Here is a 22,646-nt window from a genome sequence, read left to right as displayed (position 1 = left end):
TCAACTTGTTAACTCGTGCCTCAAATCACATGCCTGACCAAGAGAAACAGCGAGGATGTTGTTGGATTTGCCCACAGCAAGAGATAACGCAGGAAGATTGTCAGATGGCATTAGCAGCTATGTGCTGCTAGTAGCATTACACTATGCTAAGCACTAGGTTGTGTAAAATGTAGTCTGAAACAGTGAGCTTTTCCCTTTCTTTCTTTCCCATATTCTTTGCCTAAATTTAAGGCAGAGCTCTCTCCATCTCTGGACCTTCAGATCACAACCTTCATCTGCAGCAGAACCTTGTTTGCAGAGCTGCAAGTGGGAAAGGAGGTAGCAGTGGGGTGGATGAGCATCTTATCCAGACTGTAGGACCCCTTGGACAGTTTTTCCTGCCGTTTCCCATCCTGTTTGGAATTAAAGCGTTCCAGTACCTATGCTTCCGTGGTTTAACATTTTGCTTCTCCATATCGCAGTTTATACTGGGCAGGTTATGCTGGCAAGTATGTTAACGGATGTTTTACAATGAGTGCGAGTTTGCACATAGTCAAGCCTGCATTGAGAACTTAGCCCTGTCAGACAGCAAATGGTGTTGCTACCAGTGACTCCAGTGAGCATAAGCTGTTGAAGAAGAGAGAGGGATGCTGAGGTGCTAAAATGGGAGTAAAGGGGACTAAACTGCTATGATGCCCTTGCTGGGATTAGAGCAGACCTTCCCAGAAGCACCTGAGCGGCGCGCTCAGCCCAGCTCCCTCGTGCGTGTGACCTGTTCCCTCTGTAGACATTCCGAAGGGAGGAGTAAAAATCACCTGAGTTCTTGAGCTTCTCATTCATTATTCCTGACTAGTGAGTACCACCCCTATGAAATGCTTCTCTTCATAGCTGTGTACGTTAAACTGGAAGTGACCATTCTGCCACTGTCATCTTTTGAGCAGCAGAATGTAATTAGGATTCAAATGTTGGAAGTGGCTGCACCTCTTTGGGGTGGTGTAGATTCGACTGTACTAGACCCAAACTGTATCGTGACACTAAGACATAAAGCTTTCTGCTTTCCAGGGGCCCCTTGTTTGGGTGGCTTCGGCATCTGGTTGTGTGCTGTGTTTACACTGCACCTGCCTTTCTGAATCCATGATTGTTAAGCTTGAGGTAAGTTATATTTTTAATAAGAGGTAGCTTTATAACAGAAACATAGTTCGCTTGTAACAGTGAACAACACGGGGTGAAGGACTGTGGGACCCCCTTTGGGCTTTGAATACAGAGATAACAATTTCTGAATAATTTTTTTGTATTACAAAGGTGTCTTGTACCTCTGTTAGACTATCTTAGAAGCTAATCGAGGGGAAAGCACTTTATCTTATCTTTACTGTAAAGCCAACCTTAACAAAAGTATATTTAAAATTCCATGTAACACCAATCCATTACTGCGTTGTTATTTGGAACATGTTGTTGGTATTAATCTGTATTTTGCTTGTTCCAGTCTATTGATAAGATTTTATTCTACAACCACTTTGATAATCTCGAGTTAAAAGAATGTTAACATTAACTTTCATTGGATTGTACCATTTTGACAGCCTAAAATTTAAATAATATAATAAATATTATTTAATAATAATAATTTAATAACATTTACCTAAAATACCTACAGAGCACTGGTGAGCTTAAGGTATAAATTCCAATTAAGCAAACTAAATGCTTATGTGTTCTACTTAGCCTTTAAGACTGCAAATCAAGGTATGTCAAAAGACTTAGTATTTTTCTTTGCTTTTTGATTTTCAGTGTCCTGGAGCTTACAAGGGAGATGCTAGTGATAGAGTTGCAGCTCAGCATGAACAGTAGAATCAAGAGGCTCTGAGATGTCTGAGTGCAAAGTGGTTAATTTCTTAAAAGCAACAACTTCATCTGCCACCATGATGTGAAGTATCCCCTTACCCTACTTTTACCATTAACAAGTAACACAGGAATCCCTCCAAATACTTCAGAAAAATTGAAAAACTGGAAATGGCTTACCTGTCTCATGAGAAACATCACTGAAAGGCATGCTTACATGTTAGGGAGGAGCCTGAATGACCTAGGGGACAGGTAGCAGGTGACAGTTATTTGGAGGCTGATGTACCCAGTGCCTTTTACCTTGGCTAATTTGTCACACTGTCCTGTCCATCTATTGCATTTTCTTCTTATACTTTTACATTCCTCCAGACAGAAGCTATCTTTCTGTGTAACATAGTAGAAACCGTACTAAAGTTACTGCTCTTGCAATAAAATAACTTAGTCTCTGGGCTGCTGGTTTAAATCCTGCTCAGATAAGAAGTGATGATGTGTTCTTATAATTTAAGCACCTGTACAAAATGTAGTTCCCCGTGGCTGCATGTATTCGAAACAGACCTGTTGACACAGAGGGCACTGGCAATACTATTAGTATTTCATGCGACAAAATGCACCATGGAAACCTGCTTATGTTCATCATGAGATAGTCCCATCACTTCAGGTGGAGTTGAAGCATATGCCTGGGAATAGTAAGGGAAAGCTGCTCACTGGGTGTACGTACTACTAGGACTGTCAATCCAGTACTTTCCACAAGCTCTATAATAACTAATTTCTCCTAATTATAAACCACAAATATTTTCATGTGTTTTATCAACATATGGCTTACGTGTCTAATGTTTTTCATGCCACGCCTCAGTATTTTAAACAATGGAAAAAAAAATATATTAAAAATCCTCTGCACGGGAACATACATTTTGATGTCGTTCAACATGATTTTATGCCAAGAATGCATGGTACAGTTTTCCATTTTGCCATTGCAAAAGTCTTTATCTTTGCCAGACTAAAAAGGCAATGCATAGACTTAAAAGTTTTGTTTTTTCATTTAGGGTTATGCTGTAGTAAATGCCTTTCAAACTTTTATTTGTATTTCTTTATGGAAAACATTACATCTAGCTTCTCAGCACTGAAAGCAGAATTGAAATTTTGCTAAAAGTTGGGGAAGCAATAGGAGAAGGGCTAAGCGGGGGAGCTGGAGGGAAGAGGCTTCCTGCTTTTGCTGCTGCTGGGGAAGGTGAATGTTAGCTGTTGCTGCTGCTGGGAATAACAGCTCCCACCACAGTCCCATAGAATCTGTAACTCCTGCAGCAGCAGGAGGCAACCTGATTTTCAGGGCTTTGTTATCGGCAAAGTAGGCAGTGAGAGCATGGCCATGTTTCACCCCCTCCTGATCCCTCTTCCCCTTTAGCAACCTGCTGCTCTAGGAACTGCCTTTGCCTTTCACTAACCCTGGCAAGCCTGACATGATGTTACAGATAATACTACATGCTTTAGTTTTGCATTTTATGAGCAAAGAAGTACTATTGCGGCAAACTGCCTTGCAGCTTTTTCTGTAATGCTAACAGTAAGATTCCAGCTTTTCCTGCTGTGTTTCCCTTTCTGTGTGAAAACAGTAGAATGCAACATTTATTTAAATAGAAAAAAATTTATTTTATCAGTCCCAGCAAATACATGCAAATTCCCACTAAAACCAAAAAATGCTTCAATGGATCAAATACATTATAAAGATTTATCTGTTTTTTCACATTAAAAAGTTCTGCCTCATTTAGATGTGAAAGTACTAAAGAGTTGTTCAATTTCTAGAAATTGCCTGACTTGAATTCTCCGTGCACTTCAGTGAAGATGCAGGAGAATATTTTCGTAGTCGAGAAGACAGTCAGCATTTCCAGTTCAGCTGTTGAAGTCAGATACGTGACTTGGCTATACCAAGCCCTTCAAAAATCTATATGAGCTGAAAATTATCTTCTTCTGTCAATGTACCTGGGAGTGATTCCGTCTGCAATTATGTGAGTCAGAGTTTAGCTTTTAATTGGAGCAGGAGTGAGCTCTTTGTTTTGTACCATCTGTTCTGTAATTTCTTTCAAGCACAAGTGCTTTTAAATAGCTGAATTCCTTGATTATTTTATTAAATTAGTAATTATGTTAATAACTTTGGCATTGCATTTACAGTTGGTCAAAGACATATCTATTTCTTACAAGAGTAGTGCAGGAAGGGTAAATGTGGAGCACCCACTTAATGTAGTACTTATTTCACCGTGAGATTAGAAATCCTACTTGGTTCGTGAAATGGTGTAAGCATCTTGGATGGCGAGTACTGTAGCAAAGTAGTTTTACTTTTGCCAGTGTACCTCCTGTAAAGGCCATTGATGGAAAAACCCGTTCTACAAAAACTGTGATTCATGAGATACCTCCCTCAAAACTGTTGAAACTGAATTTCTGTGGGAAGAATAGATGGAAAGGAGAGAAAGAGATGAGGAGGACTAGCATGCATGGTATGTAATCTGCTATCCATTCACAATCTGGCACACCGCCATTGCTAAGAGGAAACTGAAACATGTACGCTTTCCTTTTTCACTCCTGTGAAACAAACCACAGCACCCCTTAACGCAGGCATCCGTGCCATCGGATATGCTGGTCATACGGATCTGTCCCCTGTGCGTATGCGTATTGCATGCAAGACGCACATGATCACTGTCATGGGAATGCATTCATGGGAAAAACGTCTCACAGTCCCTCTCTTTTCACACTATGAGGATTTTGGGCAAGAATATACTACAGAGAAATGTTGTGCATTTCTTCGACCCTTAAAGAAATGTTGCTGTTTGTTGTAGGTGTGTGTAATGTTTGTTTAAACCAAGCTTAATTTTTCCTATATCCTTTTAGTTCTAACATTTCTATTTGAGAATGAAAAAAGAATCAGATTAACGCATGAACCTGTTGTTGAATATATATCAGGACATTCATTTTCTTAGCTGCATATTGTGAGAATTGCAGCTCTTCTCTCCACTTGTGACTACTCTGATGGTTGCTAGGCACTGCCGTACATACTGCAGGATATACGTCCGACTGTGGATGGTCTGATGTCACTCCGGTGTAGGCCTAGATCTGCTGAGTGTTGTGAACCCTGCGACAGGTGGCCCCGTCCAGCAGTATGTACGAGGAGGTATTTCATTTAATTCATTTGATTGGATGTAGGATTCTTAAGAGGATAACAGATGGGAAGAAATACTTTGTCGGCTTATTATTTCAGTGCCTGACACCTTTATATTCAGAATTGTGTTTAGAAAAGAGAAAGAGGTTTCTGGTTCTGGATTACCAATTGAGAAAACATCACTACCACCTGGTACTGAGGAAATGCCACATTTGTGGTACCTTTAAATCCCTGAAGACAAGAATAAAAATACCCGTCCAGTGTCTGAAAACTGTCCCTGTTAAAGCTGGCATTACGGCGGTTGTCAGGTTTTGTACAGTATATGGAATGTTTGACTCCCAGTGATCTCAATCTGTCACATCAGAGCTAACCAACTCCTATCAGTGTGAGGTTCTAAAGATGCCACTTTTAAAAAAATGTTAAGCAGCGCTTATAAAAAAATGTTAAGCAGCCCTTTATGCCTCTGCATAATCTGCCCAAATATTCCAGAGGCAATTATATACTGCATTATGGCAGATTTAGCTTGTCGCTTGACTGCTGCGCCTATCTTAGGGTCATCACCACCTGATTTATTTTCCCATAACACAGATCGCAGGCCCATCGTATTAGACTGGGACCTTGTTAGAGTCCCACTGATGCCCACATTGAAGCAGATGTGAGACATGTCTCCCAGGTCTGCCAGCCAAATGCACCTGGGGTTATGGGAGAGGTCCAGCTAACCCAGATGACGCTCACAAATATGCAAGGAACCTGGAGCGTGTCACTTGAGCCGGTAATCCCGTAGCGTTGGCCATAGTGCACATGCTGGTATTCTGCGTTGTGGTTATAGATATCACATGCTGCTTCCGAGTGTGCACACAGCCAATTATGGCATATCAGTCGAGGAATATTTTAAACCGTGGTACCTTGTTCCCTTGTGACAGGCCATCTTCCTTAGAAGTCGAAATAAAATTTCAAATGATCTCTTGTTTTTTGTTTTGGTTTGCTTTTTCCTCAAAAAAGGCTGATATTCTAGGCTGGTACACAGCTTTAAGCAATGTGGTCTTTTTATCTCACGGAAAATGTTTTTGATAAGTGTGTGGGTTTGGGTTTTTTTTAAGGTAAGATCTGCAGATATCTGGGCCTAAGGAGGGCTAAGAACCTTATTTTATTCCCTTATAGTCCTGAATAGTAAAATATTCTCTCCTGTGTCATATAACTTGGGACAGCCTTGTGGACTGCTTACTCCACTGCTGTTGAGGTCAGGGATCTGACTTCCCTTTCCAGTAAGGCAGGAAGGAAACTGGGTGGAAAGGCGAAGAATAAACACAAACTCCAATGTAAGTTAGATTTCTGTTATTGGTACCCCAGAACATCTGAAATCGTTCCTCAGAAATAGCATTTTATACATTGTTATACAGCATGCTTTTAAAAGTGCAGATAAATTACAGATTGGTCTCTTTTCAGAGACCAAAATAAATCTGTGTACCATGCAGGTATCCAGAACTTTGTATTTTGGTAAAGTGTCTGGTCCACTATCAGCCTATCTTTCCATATCTATCTACTCAGTCCCTAAACAGACACATTATGAGACTAGTTCATACTCCCAGCCTGACCTTGTCTGGTATCAGGACATGTAGCAGTTTGGTACAACAGGATATTTTTATCAAAATTCACATCGGGTTCTTTAATTGTACCCAGAAATAGATAGTCTAGAAATGTATTATTTTTTTTTCTGCGATGAGTAGCATGCAACCAATGTCCATCTGTCTCTTCCTGCCCCTTCCTGTTCAGCATCAGTCTGCTTTTCCAATCCAGATTAATAAGAGGATTTTCTTGCTCTCATGATGCAGGAACACAAGGCATGTTCAGAGTTTACAATCCAAGTGACTATGCACTGCAGTATTAAATGGAGGAATTGCAATTGCTGGACTTCTTGCTTTGCTGGCAACAGTATAACATTTATCTTCTAATGTTTTAGCTGGTATTCATTAGCCTTAAAAATATTTAACAGCATCTCACTTAATATCTTCTCTCTGGGGGACAAGGCGAAAAGAAGAGAGGCCGGGACTAAATTTCTAGAGGAGAAATATGAAAATACTGAATAATGCTGATCTGTCACAAATACAGCAAGATAATATCTTCTGGTACTCTTTTCCCCAGGAATTTTAACTATTGTGTAGAAAAGAACTGCACTGATTTATCAAAGAATAGCCATTGCTATAGCTGAAATCGTGTGTTGGTTTGATGCACAAGCTAAAGCTGCCCTAGGTCATCTTTAACTGGGGCCTGACGTGTTTCAATATTTAATCAGATGTCAGAAAACAACTTAGATCACAAACAAGTTCTGAATATGTCCTGCATGAACTGAGAAAAGGGTTGAGAGAGAAGGGATGCTAGCTCTCTGCCTTTAACGTATCTATTAAAATAGATTCCAGTTACGCACCTGTCAGTGTTTTTATTAGGTGCTTTTATTTCCGTATTCATCCTTTAGAAGTGTAACACACTAACACATTAAGTGTACGTATTTCAGTCAAACAGCTAATCTGGCTAGCTCAGCCAGTGCTTTAAGACATAAACTATACTTTGAGACCTTATTATTACATTTATATATAGTGATGGAAATGCCACGGCATTACAACCACAGAGGTTGTACATGTAGTTTCACTTTCTCCCCTCTGTTGCAGTGTAGACCTGGGGAGTTCTGTCAAACGCTGTCGTCTTCAGTACAAATTCTCCAGGTACTGGGTTTGGGTTCATAATGTGTCCACAGGTAGGCAACTTACTGGTAATTACATCAAACATTATTTGATGCTGAAAGTTATTCAGTATCTGTTTAGAATAATTAAGTCTTTTAGAGTTCAAATGTATTAGACTTTTTGAATGTAACATATAACCTCTTACAGCATTATAAGAGTAAGATAAGAGATACTATGGGGCTTGTCAAGGAGTTGTATTGCTGTACTTGTAAACACAGTGGTTTAAGAGGACAGACTTTGATTCCTAATCTCTGAAAATAAGTAAATTTGTTTCTGTCACACTGTGCGTACTTATTAAAAAAGATAAACTCCATAGGAGGTACTAATCAATTCTCTTTTCTTTCAGGTAACATGTAAGTCCTTTAAAGACTTCAGTGTTTATGTTACATTTTAAACAAGAAAATGAAAGATTGCAGTTAGGATCTTTTTCATAAATTTTCAAACAGTATATAACCTTCTGCTGTGTGAAATGTCCTGTACATGGTCTGTACATCGTTCCATAACACTAGTCCTTATGCTGTTTCCTCAAACAGGGGGTGTAGTAACGTAAACCAAGAAATTTTAAAGAAATAACTTACCCTTTCTGTGATGCTATAAAAAAACGCAAAGTGCCACAGTTCAGTCAAACCTGTGTCAAACAGCTAATCTGGCTAGCTCAGCCAGTGCTTTAAGACATAAACTATACTTTCAGACCTTATTATTACATTTATATATAGTGATGGAAATGCCACAGCATAGGGATAAAATGTTACCTATTTTCCATGGTGTTTGGAAATCCCGTTCCTGTGGGGCTATTCCTAACTTTTCATGTTACCGTTTCGATTGTGGGTTTTTGGTCGTTTTTTGGGGGGTTTTTGTTTTTTGTTACAGAGAACATCGGAGAGTTATTACAGTACTGTTTAAGAGGCGATACATCTTTGAATTGCACACTGGACAACTACGATGGTGATGCCCACCTTCAGGTTTGGGGATTCAGGACTGTAGAGAGGCACCATGCTAACTCGCAAAGCCTTACTGTTGCAAGGAATAATTTTTTTTTTTTCTTGGAAGATTTGCGTACTGTCTTGGGCTACTAATCAAGTCAATTGCTCATTTTCACAAAACATGACAATAGCTATTAAATATCAACTGCTGAACTAGCCAAATGTCTGATGGCTGAATTACAGAGCAATTTCTCTCTCCCATTCATTCGGACAGCCTTCTGCTTGGCGCTGGGGCCGGGAGGCGCTGCCGGAGCGGCAACCGCTCGGGGCAGCTCTGTTCGCTGCTTGCCGATAGCCGACAGAGAATCTCGAATTTATTCGTCCAAAAGGGCTTCTGAAGAGTTTAAGGCAAAAAAGGCACCGAGGCCTACTCCGCCCTCGGCGCCGCACACCCTGCGCGGGACCCGAAGCGAGGCCTTGACTCCTCAGGCCCCGGCGGAGAGCCAGGCCTCGCCAACACAGGGCCCGGCGTAGCCCGGCCTGGGCGCGGGCCGCTCCCCTCAGGGTGCCAGGGTATGGGGGCAGCCGGAGAGCCGAGGGCCGGGCCCCCCGCCCCGGGGCGAACGGCTCCGCCGCTCTCCTCGAGAGGCGGTGCGGGGCGGCCCCCGGCAGCAGCGGGGCGGAGCCGCTCCCTCCCGTTTCCCAGGGTGCACCGGGCGCGGTGGCTGTCTGGCCACGTCCCCGGGCCACGTCGCTCGGTGCCCGCTGAGCTTACGCCATCTTCGCTCCCCGGCTCCGGGCTGCGCTGCCGCCTCTGCCGCCGCCATGAACATCTTCCGCCTTACCGGGGACTTGTCCCACCTGGCGGCTATCATCATCCTGCTGCTCAAGATCTGGAAGAGCCGCTCCTGCGCGGGTGCGTGCGGAAGGCCGCTGGGCGGGCGAAGGGAGGGCGGTGGGACCGGCCGGGCAGCTCCGGGCCGCGGTGCTTGAGGAGAGCCTCGCGGGAGGCTGGGCGGCGATCGCCACCTTCTCGCCACGGCGGGGGGGTGCTGCGATCGCCTCGGCTACCCTGCAGGGACCGCTCCCTGCGGAGAGCTCAGCCGAGCCGGGGGGAGGGGGCTGTGGGGCAGCGGGGGGGTCCCGCCTGCCCCACTTGCCCGGGAGGCGGCTGTGGTAAAGCGGGGGAGGGGGAGTTGTCCCCACCGAAGGCCCCCAGGGCAGGAGAGCAGAGCTTGCCCGCGCAGGTGGAAAGGGACGATCGCTCTCCGCAGCGCAGGGAGAGGGGGGCTCAGCCCTCGTCCTGACTGACTGACTGCCCGCCTAACTCGGCCCCCGCCAGAGACGGGGTGTGGGGTAGCGGGTGGGTAGCTGTGGGTGGGGGAGGAAGAGGGAGCCGCATCGCCCCCCCTCCGGCATGGGGGTGCACTCGTGGGATTTGCGATTCCGTTAAAGGTTTAGCGGCTGCCATTATTTGTACTTTAATCCCTGAGCACCACCACTTCGGCTGTGCCCGGGAGGGTCGCTCCTTCCTTACGTAAGTGCCCGGCAGCGAGCGAATGAATGGGGAGGCAGGTTTGGAGGAGGGGAGGGAGGGAGGGAGGAATGAATGCGTCCCCCGCGGGGCGGGCAGCCGCCCTCCCCTGCCCGCGCCCGGTCGCTATCGGAGAAGGAGACAGAGCTTATTTTTTCTCCTTTCCTGACAGGGCACAGCCTTCCGTCTGCGCGTTTACTTGGCAGCTGGTTCTGGTGCAGCGCTGGGTGTAGCTGACTTGCAGTTTGCAGATCCTGAAGCTTCCCTCGCTCGCTCCCTTTTCCTCCGCGCACGGTTTGCGTTCGCGGCAGGCTAACGCGCCCTCTTTCCCCCTTTTGTTTTCCGTTCTCCCTGCGGCAAGAATTACAGTGTGAGTCGTGCCGGTTTTAAGGCGTCGGGGGTGTTTTCTCGCTTGCGTGACCAGCCGCAGCAGAAAGCTGCGGGAGAGAGGCTCCCGGCTGGAGCGAAGAGGCGCTCGGTCGCGGTGCCGGCCTGGTCTGACGTGGCAGCGGGAGAGGTGTGGCGGGAGGGAGCTGGGCCTCGGCCGCCCTCCGGGCTGGGCGCCGGCGAGAAGCCCCGCTCCCGCGGCCCCCCTGCCAGCCCGGGTGAGAAACGCTTGTGCTTCCTCCCGTGTTTTGTACGTGCTTGCTCGAATTCCGTGTGATGTGGTTTGCTTTTTCGCTTCTAGTGTACGCTGTGGTGGTTGGAGGGAATTGCAAGCAGTTCTGCAGCATAGGTGATTTCTTGCAGAAAACTAGAACTTGTAATTCAAAATGGGCATATCGGTGCTCCATGTATTCACGTGGATCAGGCCACCGACCCTGGGAATACCTTGTCTGCTGTGGACTGGGGTTTGGCGTTGAGCTTGACTTTGTCTTCTTTCTGGTGAGCTGCTTTGTCAGTAGGGGTGATTATTCTTGAAATCAGTTTGCCATGTGTTGACATGAAATATCATTCAAATATCGAGCTAACACTGTTGACCAGGTGTAGATGTAAAGCCTTCAGTTAAGAGCGTGAAGAATTAGTTTAAGCTGCAACCTGAAAGAACTGAGAATGGGGAAATTAAAGGGATTTGCATTACAGGTAAGAGGAAGTACAGATCCTGTATGTTTTCATGTCAAGTCACTTTTTGCTAATCACTTGATAGTGTGAAAGAAAAAAATAGTAAATAAATAGCTTTGGTTTTAAACACACATAAAGTAAAAACTGTTTTTACCTTTACAAAAGAGCTCAAGCAAATGACTCCATGGTCCAAACCCAGTGGTAGCGCAGAACTGTTGTTTCTGAGGTCATGCAGCACAAGAGCTCCTTCCTAATGAACTTTCTCAGCCCAAGCTCTAGTGGATCAGGAATTCTGTCTGGATCTGGCAGGAGAGGGGCTGGCCTTCTGTAACACTTCTGTAGAGTTCTGTCTTCCGCCTTACTTAAGAAATGCACTCAAGATTACAAACAACAACAGAGTTAATGATCTAAAAACTAAATGTCTCTTGCTGTCTGCAGAAGGAAAACAAGACATTCTAGTGCAAGGCTAAAATTCAAACAGAGTTTTACCCAAGAGATTCTTAAGTGATCTTTGGATGTGAGGTTATTTACACAGTATACTACAATGTAATCTAGTCCCATCTTTCTGCTTAAAAAGTGATCTCACATTGTTTTCTGTAAGTCAGTTGTGATTGAGGATCCCTGTTACTAGGGATTTATTTGTAAGGAAGTAGACTCACACCGATCATTATCTTCAGTACTGCTTTCTCCCACACAGAAAAGTAAATGCGCCTATATTACATAGGGCCCTCATTAGCCACTGTTCCCAAACACAAACATGCGTGAGCTCTTTCAGTAGAAAACATCTGCTTCATTCATTTTCCTCAGCAAAAAAATGAAGCGGGGATGCGTTTGTCTGGGATTGGTTTTTGGTGTCTTCCAGTTCTGTCTGAGTCCTTAGGAGTAAATCCAGATCCATGTTACTTCTATGAGATTAGTGTCTGAGGCCTAAGAAGTTTGTCTAGAATGAGAAGAGCACCTCAAAGGAGAATGGGATTTTATTTTTGGGGCTCCATTCTGTTTCTTGTAGTGGTTCATTGTTGTCAGTTGTGGTTTCTACTAATGAAAACTTTACAAACATATTTTATGCAAATATGTATTTATGAAGTTGTACACAACAGTAACCCCTAAATAGCGTTGAGCCGCTACGAAATGCCTCTTATTAGAGGGCTTTACGCAATTCCTTTACATTGCATGGTTATTAGAGCAGTTTATAAATTAAACAAACTTATACCTCATGGTTATTGGTGAATAAGGAAACGCGGGCAAACCAGCTGCCGCTTTAACTGTGTACTTTTGAAGCAGCAGCAGGTTAGAAAATAAATAAAGGCTTCTAACTGATTGCTGAACTGTAGGCTGTGATCCATGAAGAGCTGGCAAACCACATGGTGCCGACTCCTCTCTTCTAGTTGCATCTGTGTATGTGTCTGAGGCCTTTGTTCGAAGAGGAGCTGAGAGGCCTGTGAAAAGCAGCTGGAAAGAGAGACAGCCTGTGTACCTCTGCTGCAACCTACTGTTTTCTGAGGACACATCAGTCCCCCATTTTCTTTCCTGAGAAGTGACTCCTCTAATTGAGGAAAATAGGTGAGGCTAGGATAATCTGCATTATGAAGCAGTCTGTGTTTTCAGTGTTTGACATACTTTTTTTTTTTTTCCCCCCCCTAGTTTAGTCAGTATGTTAAAAAGAGAACAAGTGGAAAGCAAATCAAGTCACGATTTCAGAGCTGGCAGGGAAACTATTTTTTGCATGACTGGTTATTTGAGTTTCCAAATTTAGAATTTGGAAAAATGCTTGCTACTCCAAATAGCAGCTCAAAAATAATTACTAGGAGCCACGGAGAATGTAGCAGGTAACTCCATTATTGACTTCATGTCGTAATTAGGAAATTTATGAGACTTGAAGAATCCTATGCTTTCAAACATTGTCATGTTCAGACTGTATTTTCTAATCCATCCCAAGTCAAATTGGATTGTTTGCACTGTGAATTACTGGCTGAAAATTGATTTGCTTTTCTCAGTGTCATTTGCTAAGTGTTAAAGGTGACCTGCAGTTGCAAGGCTGTCAAATTATATGCTGAATACTCTAAAAAAAGTAGCGTAGGTTGTAAATGTGTAATACTTTTGCTAGGTGATGTGGCTGTCTTTCATAATTTGGTTTGTGTATCTACTATGGACCAGTTCATAGGCTATGTTGAAGACTCTAGACAGTACTTTGCCATAGGCTGTTGCCAATTTGTCTGTATTCTCAAAAAAAGCCACTTTAGGTAGGTTTGGAATTTCTTCTCTTTGAAGGGAAATTTTGCCTTTCTCAATTGACGAATTTGCGTTTAGAGTTAGGTTGGATTTTCTGAATTGAAAGTACAGAATTCATAATGTTAGTATTTTATTAGCAGAACCAAAGAAGTTGTGGTTCTGTGGCTACTGTGGACTTCATACTGAACCAAACTACTTTTTTTTATTAAATACTTCAAAAAGCCTGTGAAGTTTCCATGACATGGAGACTGTCTTTCTTTAGAAAAACTTAAGTTTGTAGATTTTTATGGTTGTAATATGTAATAATATGTAATAGGTTGTAATATTACAACAGATAGTTGTTAAGTAGTATGCACGCTCCAGCGCCATGCTGACTGAATGCCTCTGCTGCTGCCTATTGCTCTTTACCTAACTCACAATAGCAAAGTGAAGTCGATGAGAAAGTACTACAGTTTCAGCTCTGCTGTCCTCCCTGGCTGTTGAAAATCATCTGGGCTTTTGAATTAAAGTTTCATCACTTTTAGCCAAGCTAGAGTTCAGAAGTTGAAGGAGTTTTTCCATGTGTGAGGATGAAGCAAAAATGAGAGGTTTGACTCTTTGAAATTTGAGCCCAGAGCTTGGGAAGAAGAAGTAAAAACGTTTGTTTAGCTAAAGAACTAAGTAATGTTTGTGGGAGTAAAAGGAAAGGGAGAAGGATGAGAATAACAGCAGCATAGTCTCAGTACAGTGTAGTTGCCAACCATGAGCCAAGGTCAGCTCTGTGGCAGGTATATTGATATCTTTTCTAAAGTTTTGAAATGCATCAAATTCATACAGCAGAGTGTTTACCTGTTTCCTCCTCCGATTTTTGCTAGTTGTATAGGTCTTGCTTTCTTCCAGTTTGCCCGTGTCTCCATAGGTCTTTGGTTGAAACTTTGAACTTTGCCTAGTGTAGCCCACTTAAACTTGGCTTTAGGATGTGTTTTGGGGATATTTGACTACTCTAAAGATTCAAAATTCAGTGTAAGTACTGAAAACCTTAATAAAAATTACGACTTTTGGGTTAGGGGGAGGTGAAGCTGGCAATGGCTTAGAGGAATTTGTCAAATACTTATGTTTACGTGACAGTGCATCCGGATCCAAATGTACAGCCGTGATCAATAGTTAATGTCTTTTATATGCTTTTTTTGCTGTTCACAGTTATTTACTAGAAGAAAATAGCATGCTAAATAATTTAACGTAATGATACGCTGTTGTGTGATGCCGTACTGTAATCTGTCCAGGTGGATTTCTTTGTCCTGTAGGTTCTGACCTGAGGACTGCGTTGCCTGCTGAGTGGTGTTATTGGCTTGAGAGCAGGGCTCTGTCAAGAGTTGTCATGTCAGTGAGCACACCTGGGATGCAGCTGAGAGCGCTGCTTCAGCTGTCTTTGCAACGTAGTTCTAGTTCAAGAAATGTCAAATGAGTTTTTTTTCTAAACTTTGGGACGTGATTTGTATGTGGTTTTTTGGGGGGTTGTTTTGTTGGGTTTTTCTATTACGCACAGCTTTTTTAGAGTTTTGCAGTCTACATAACTGTAGGTGTTGAGGCATTTTCTGTTTTCTGTACTACCGTTGCTTGTGGGCAGTTAGGTTGTTCTGCAGGTAGTACATAAGGCTCACCTCGTAGGTATTTGACATATGAAAGTTGCAAACAAAACCCCTTTTTAATTGTTACTGTTTCAGCCTTTCCTGTACTTAATGTATAAACATGAAATCCCTTGGTCTGGGGCAGCTTATTCAGTATTTCTTAAGCCTGAGTGAAAAAGGGGCTCAATAACTATAGCAGATAGTCTTCTAATTGCTTCATGGCACTGTTAATAGAAGTCTTTCTCAGAAATAACTCTCTATAAAGGGACAAGGATTTTCAGCCTTGCATCATAACCCTTTCCTAGAGAATATTTTTCCCTCTTGTTTTTTGAACAATATCTGCATGCTTAGCTGAACAGATTCAAATATTTTCCCCCTGGATGACTGAAAACAAGACTAATTGGAATAACAAGATAGAGGCGCAGGCTAGATTGTTTTGTCCCCCTGCTGTGACACACCACTGCATCAGTATGGAGCAATGCTTCACCTCAGTTTTCAGAAGCTTTTAGTGACTGATTGTGCAAAGCTTTTATGCTTCTAACTCTGCTCTAGTGGCTGAAGTAAGTACAAACAAATGTTTTGATGTTGGGGCTTTGGCCTAAAATCGAAAGTTACTTTGAAGATGCAATGTAGACATCTATCATTTTAGCTTACTTCTCTCTTTTTTTAATTTATTTATTTTATTTTGTTATAGTACATAGTAACATCTGTTTTTAACTGTGACAATTTTTTTTCCCCACCATGTGGGGAAAAGTTAAGTTTCTGAATTGAATTGCTGTATATTTAAAATTGATTTATTCCTTTAAAATCACATTATTGGTGCTAGCATACTTTCTGATTATCACTAGAGCTGTAGTATCTGTTGTCCTTGTACCTTTCCAGCTATTCAGCCTCTAAAGAATGTACTGAGGCATGTGACAGCACTGAGAATTGAAAGCTAATGCAACCTTGCTGCATAGTGCCCAATGATAATGCAGAACAGATAGTGTAATCTCCCAAAATACCACCTGCAAATCTGCTGTAAGTTCTAAATCTTATGTAGTGCTAGCACCTTTTCCAGTGCCATGGTACATAGGTAATTTACACTCGCACTGCTGAGATACATGAACTTAGAGTTCTGTTTGTACAGCTTAGTTCTGGAAGTCTGGATTTTGTCCTAATTTTGTAATCAACTTGCTTAGAAATAAAGGATATATCCCTTTCTCATCCTTGGCATCAAGTGTTTTAAAGCACATCATCACTTTTTGAATAATTAATTATTTCCTTTATTGCTTTAGGTATTTCTGGGAAAAGCCAGCTTCTGTTTGCACTGGTCTTCACTACCCGTTATCTGGACCTCTTCACTTCATTCATTTCATTGTATAACACATCTATGAAGGTAGAGTATTTACTGAAGAGTTAGAAAAGCTAGTAATGTTGTATGCAGAGTGCATAATTTCATTAATAAAAGCCTCTTTAAATGACCCACTGCACAGTTATTACAGAATAGGGTCTAGATGGGCTTTGGATAAAGAATGTGGAAAATGGACTCAAAACCCCACTGTTTTTTTCTACACTCTACATGTAATTTTTAAAAACTGTTTGTATGGGGACTGTGACATTTAGAACAAATTACATTTTGGGTATTGAAAATAAAAGCTTTTGGAAGGATGATTCAAATAAATTGTATTCTCAGTTGAGACATTAGAGCTTAAGTAAATCCCTTTTTATCCACTACAAGGTAAATTAGTATTCAGAATGCATTGCCAGAATTGCAGCTAGTGTCTGGTCAGAGGCTGATCAAAAGTTGGCAGGAGTAAGCTTTTAGGAATGTAGCTTCCATCAGATTATACCCAGTTCACTTGCCCACTGAATGTTAGTCAGCCCAAATTTGGTTTTGTTATTTATTCCTGTAACTTCTGGTGCTGACTACAAGAAAATAAAGCAGTAGATTGCGGGAGTAGAGCATATTTGTGGCACCAGTACAGATTGGTGCATTTGTGGCACCACAGCAGACACTTTTTTAATCCAATTCCTTTATGCTTGGATTTTCTTGATGCTCTTTCAACTTTAGCTCAGAGGATAGTATAACTTTGCCAAGAGGAAAGATTAGAGAGTCAATAATGCAAAATGTACTAAAGAATTCGGGGAATAATACTGTAAAACAAAATTTTAGATCTTAAACCCACTCACACTGTCTTTAACAAATCAAACGTGTGCTTAAATTTTAGCATTACAGTCTACATGAAGAACTGGGGATTAAGTAAAATATTCTTGAAACACAATCTTTTTTCCTACAAAATTTCTGAGAATATTGAAAGCTACTGTTGGGTGCACTACAGGACCAGCTAGGTTTTTTGCAATTTATTTACTGATTGTGATTCAGAGTCATGACCATGTCTTTTTTCTGCAGCCTTCCAACCCAGAAAAGGAATGAACATGGGAAATGACACTTGTATACTCAACTTCATACTAAACTGAGTCTTTCCAGTAATGAAAGAGTGGTCTTCTGTTCAAATCCAGTGTTAACTTGCAAAATGGAACTCTGTTACAGTGTCCAAGGTTACTGCTTAGAGAGACTGTTAGATGTAATTGGCTTTTCAGCCCATTACTGTAGTGCCAAGACAAAGCTGCTTGAGTGTCCCAACAGAGTCTCTTGTTCTATCTACATATATTGAGGAGTATGTGATGTTACACAGTTGTAGAGAACATGAACTACTATACAAATAAGATTACCCAGAGCATGACTAGATGAACTTTCCAATCTGAGGGAAATGCTGTAACTAGCAGCAAAAAAAGTTGTTAGTAGAGTTAGGATTTTCTTCAATATTTTTAGAGAAATGCTAATTAAACTACAGGTGCCAACTTGCTGTATTTGTCTGCCAGTGATCATCAAATATTTAGGAAAATTAGTTTCTTCTGTGTTCCAGGAATATATATAGAAATACACAAATTGGCACTACCTGCCTTTCTTAATGACCTGCAGGCTTTAATTTTTGTGATTTGTAGCATTCTGTATCTTACAGTTTCTTTTTCATCGTACCTGTATCTGAGTATTGGGTGCACTCTGCAGTCATTTTTGTACCATTCTTTTCATTTATTTTAATATCTTTAAAAAGGAAAACTTTCTGAGTGTCCCAAAACACACTGTAATTCTCATGAAGAAATCTTTAGTAAGGAGGTGGGGTTCATTCACATTTCTCTTAGTGTCTTCTATGACCATACCAAATACAATTGGTAGTAGGGGTTTCCTGTATCTGATATCCTGTCCTGTGGTCCTTTATCTCCAGTCAGCCGGGATGCTAGTGTAGTGGAGTCTTTGGATTCTGAGCTCCTTAATAGTCATTGTAGCATTTTATGAGCAGCACTTTTAGTGATTAGTAGCATCTGCCAACAGTGGGTTTTTAATCTGTTACTTACCAGTTGTAAAGAACCTATATATAATGTGATAAATGGTTTGGAATATTTAATTTTTGTGATGAAACTGAGGCAGAAGCTAAACTATTTGTCTAGCCTACTGTACTGTGTTGTCTCCAGGACAATGTGAGCTCTGTCCTGATGATGGCAGATTGACCTTTAGTAAGTCATGTATTCTCTCTGATTCTGTTTTCTCATCTGTAAAATAAGGCTTATTTGCCTGTTCCATGGGGAATAGCTGTGAAGTCTACTGTACCATAACAATTAAAAATGGTAACCTTAGACATCAACTGAAACAGAAACTGAATTCTGGTTTGGTGCTTCTAGCAGTCTCTTAGTTTTGCAGGTTTTATGGCCAGTTGGCTGGTGGCCACTTGCCACTCTTCAGGTTTTAGATATTTTTAAAGGTCTAAATCAAATCAGTTAATCTGTGATATGTTAAATAGCTGAGTCTGAGTCGGGGTTGTTGAATAGGTTTTTAATTGCCACATGAGCCACCCCATTCCCGGGCCTTTTGAATGTAAAAAGACCCCTTGCATCATTATGGCATATATGCACATGCACATTTTTTAACTTAAATATTTTGGGCTAGTGCTTCCCCAGCCGTAGCAGAAGGGGTATTCCTTCTCCAGTCAGTTCCTTAGTCCTGTCTACTCAGGAAAGGGTCTTTAAAGAAACTTTGGACAGTCATTTCAACCACAAGGAAGGTGATGCTTTTAAAGCAACAAAACCAGTAGAGCCCAGAGTCATTGGTTTTGAATTATTACTCTGCTGGGAAAAGTTAAATACCCCAATGTAGCCTGGAACTGTAAAAGCATGTAAAACCCCAATACAAACAACTAAAAAAGACAGCAGTTATTCCTCTTAGTGCCTGGGATTATCTTTGTTCAGTGAGTTTGATCTAATGGTGCAACCTCTGTGGGTTGTTTTGTTTTTTATTTTCTCTTTCCTTGCTCTTTAGCTTATCTACATTGCTTGCTCGTATGCCACTGTGTATCTGATCTACATGAAATTTAAGGCTACCTATGATGGAAACCATGATACATTCAGAGTGGAGTTTCTGATAGTTCCTGTTGGCGGACTCTCGTTTCTTGTCAATCATGACTTCTCTCCTCTGGAGGTGAGTTGATTGTGGGCAGGAGGTTATACTTTTTTGTCTAAACATGAAGATGAGCATTTTTAGGCTGATTGAGTAATGTTGGAAAGATGTCTGTGTTTAGTAGGTTCAGGCTAATCCTGTTTCCTTCATGCATCTTTACAGTGCAGATTTCTGTGGAAAATTTAAGGCACTTCAGGAGACTAGCATTATTATCAACATTGATGATTTTATTAAGCAGAAGACTATCTTTTTACCAGTACGCTCTGATGGTTATCTTAATTCAAAAGTATCCTTCCTTTTGTCATGTTTGTTAAAGAAATGCCCCAGAATGCAGTTTGTGACTAGTTGGTGCCATCTGGTGAAAACAAAAGGAATTGTAATACTTCTTAAATGTTGTAGAATTGCAAATGGTCTGGAGTATTAAAAAGACTTGCATTGTATTTGAAATGCAGCTATGTGTTTTCCTGTCAGAAAAACTATATTAAAAATGCAATTATAGGAAGTTCAAACAGGTGATTTTTCCCACGAAATGGAGAATAACTTTAGATGCTTACTTTAAGTACACTGAGCTGCATTTTTATACTTATTGAAGTTAAATGATTTTATTAGAGAGTAAAGGAATCTTAATTGCAACACTTTGAGACACTATTTTAAATTTTGTTCTGTATTAAACTCATTCTTTAAACCAATAGATTAGAAAAGTTGGAAGAACATGGGGGAAAAAGGACTTTATGCTCCCTGCAGCTTTTCACAGCACCAGCTCTGTAAAAGGTGCATTTCATGGTACTGTGAATCTTGAACTGATAGGTGCACATAAGTTTCATCACAAGTAAACCTGTGCCTGCCAGCTCACTAGACAGCTGGTTTGGAGAGTCTGTTGTCTGCCAAAAGTTGTTCCCTCGTACCATCCTGTGGTTGATTATGAACCTTTCACTTAGTTTTTCCTGTACCAAGGATAGTTTGCCAAAATACTGTACCTATTCATAACATTGTTAGAGAGTGAATATTCAAGGCAAGTCAAATATCTGCTGTGCTTCTGTTACGAGTAAGATAGTTCAGTATACCTGTGGGGCTTTTTTCTTTTCAGATACTGTGGACCTTCTCCATCTATCTTGAATCGGTTGCTATTCTCCCTCAACTTTTTATGATCAGCAAAACTGGGGAAGCAGAGACCATCACTACTCACTATCTTTTCTTTTTGGGTCTGTACCGTGCCTTGTACTTAGTCAACTGGATTTGGCGCTACTATTTTGAGGGATTTTTTGACCTCATAGCTGTTGTTGCTGGTGTGGTCCAGACCGTTCTTTACTGTGACTTCTTCTATTTGTATGTTACAAAAGGTAAGTAGTGCAGTAACTTCCAGCTTCAGGTTGTGGAATGTAGCAATTAACATGTTCATAGGGATCTGCTATATTAACATTACTAGGTTGTTAATTCTGTGTGCAAATTATTGCTGAAATCTCTTTGATAGCTTTATCAAGTACACTTTCTGCTAGTGTGGGGCATTTCAGAGGATTGTTTTGAGTATGGATAGAATATAAATGTCTAAATGGTCTGATTAATTGACAAATTTAAAATAAGTATGGCTAAATACATGTTGCTGTTGTCTTCCACCGATAAGCATGATCCTCATGCTTCTTCTAACAACATACACTGTTTTATGCAGGTTCCATGCTTGCAGACACGTTTCTCAGGGTTTTAAATACGTTGAGAGTCCAAAGGATTTTGGGTTTCTGTTTAAGCGTAAACATAGTGCACACAGCAGAAATGATTGCTTCTACATTAGTAATTTTGCCCTTACATTCCAACTTCCATTGTATAACTACAAAGCTGTATGGGGCTGTGTTGTTTTAGTCAGCTCTTGAGAAACCACGGTTACAGGCTAGTATGTGCTATGAGGATGAAAAGGGAGAATTCCAGGGTGCCACAGAAGGACAGGACTGGAATACTTGTTGATTCATCGTAGTTTTACCAGTATGTATTGAAGAGAGAGGGGCAGGCTTGTGAGGACTGCAGTGTATCCATTTTGTAACAAAGTGACTCTGCAATAGGTTTTGGTCCCTTTGAAGTTTTAACAGTGTGTGCTTCTAGATCATGTCTTTGTTTTGCTAACTTGTTTTCTTTCCTACTTTTCTTTACAGTACTCAAGGGAAAGAAGCTCAGTTTGCCAGCGTAAGTGCCAAAAAAACCATCACCAGCATCTGTCCTTTTGGATGCTTGGACAGAACAATCCTTATCACAAGCAAAGGCGAAGATGCTTGAGACAGAAAGTCAGAAACACAGCTCTTTATAGCGCAGGTAGTCATCAGCGGCTCTGTAAGAACAGAGGAAAAACAACCAGCAGATTTCTGTTTGATGCATCTTGCCTTTACCTTTTTTATTACTATGTATAAAGATTTTTTACATAAAGAAACTTATACTGTATTAATGAATTCAGTGTATGGTTTCAATTGGAATAGTTCCAAAAGTGAGATTTTTGTGAGATTGTTTATGACCAGGAACAAGTGCAAACTTTTTTTTTTTAATTTTCAAGAATTTCTTTGAAATGACTGATTTTTTTTTCCTTTTTTTTTTTGTTTTGTTTTTTTTTTGTTTTCGGTGCACAGGTATGTGCATTCTTGATGGATGGTAGTCATCTGTTCTTTCCCTTTGATTCAATTTTCATTCCACTATATTTATTTTTTTCCAAAAGGTGAAAATACGTCAACTCTAAATCTGAAACCACCGATGTTTGTGATGTGCTGGTGCCCAGTCTTTGTGCCATCTGCTGACATGGAGTTCTATACTTAAAATATATGTTGGTGCCAGCAGGGGAACAGTTACATTTTGTAGTTGTTCCCCTTCTAAAGTGGGCTGATGGCAAGAGGACACTAAGGAAATCTCTTGCGGCCACAAGGATGGGCCCTTTCCTGTTTTGCCATGATGTTTGGGAAGTTAATCCTGATACTGAAAGCACTTGGCATCGCAGGTCCTGAAGGGTAAGAGATGCAGTTGTGTTGCTTAGTGGCAAATGTTTGTGACTGTATTCTTTGTTCAGGAAGAGAAGGTTAAATATCTTGAATGTGCAGCCTTGCTACACCATTGCAGCTATAGAAATG

General features: G+C 41.3%; 1 protein-coding gene across 1 annotated transcript; it reads left to right on the top strand.

Annotated features, from left to right (window-relative positions):
* Positions 1-9,443: 9,443 nt before the first annotated feature.
* Positions 9,444-21,724, top strand: KDELR2 (KDEL endoplasmic reticulum protein retention receptor 2; the record flags this gene model as incomplete). Its single annotated transcript, XM_082006497.1, has 5 exons — positions 9,444-9,534; positions 16,331-16,431; positions 19,411-19,569; positions 20,636-20,888; positions 21,690-21,724. 5 exons carry the CDS (start codon positions 9,444-9,446, stop codon positions 21,722-21,724), a joined length of 639 nt encoding a protein of 212 aa, XP_081862623.1.
* Between the last annotated feature and the right edge of the window lie 922 nt (positions 21,725-22,646).

The sequence above is a fragment of the Phaethon aethereus genome, assembly GCF_964289735.1.
Source record: "Phaethon aethereus genome assembly, chromosome: 15".
NCBI lineage: Eukaryota > Metazoa > Chordata > Aves > Phaethontiformes > Phaethontidae > Phaethon > Phaethon aethereus.
Note: the sequence above shows the minus strand (reverse complement) of the source record. Positions and strands in the feature narration are given on the sequence as shown.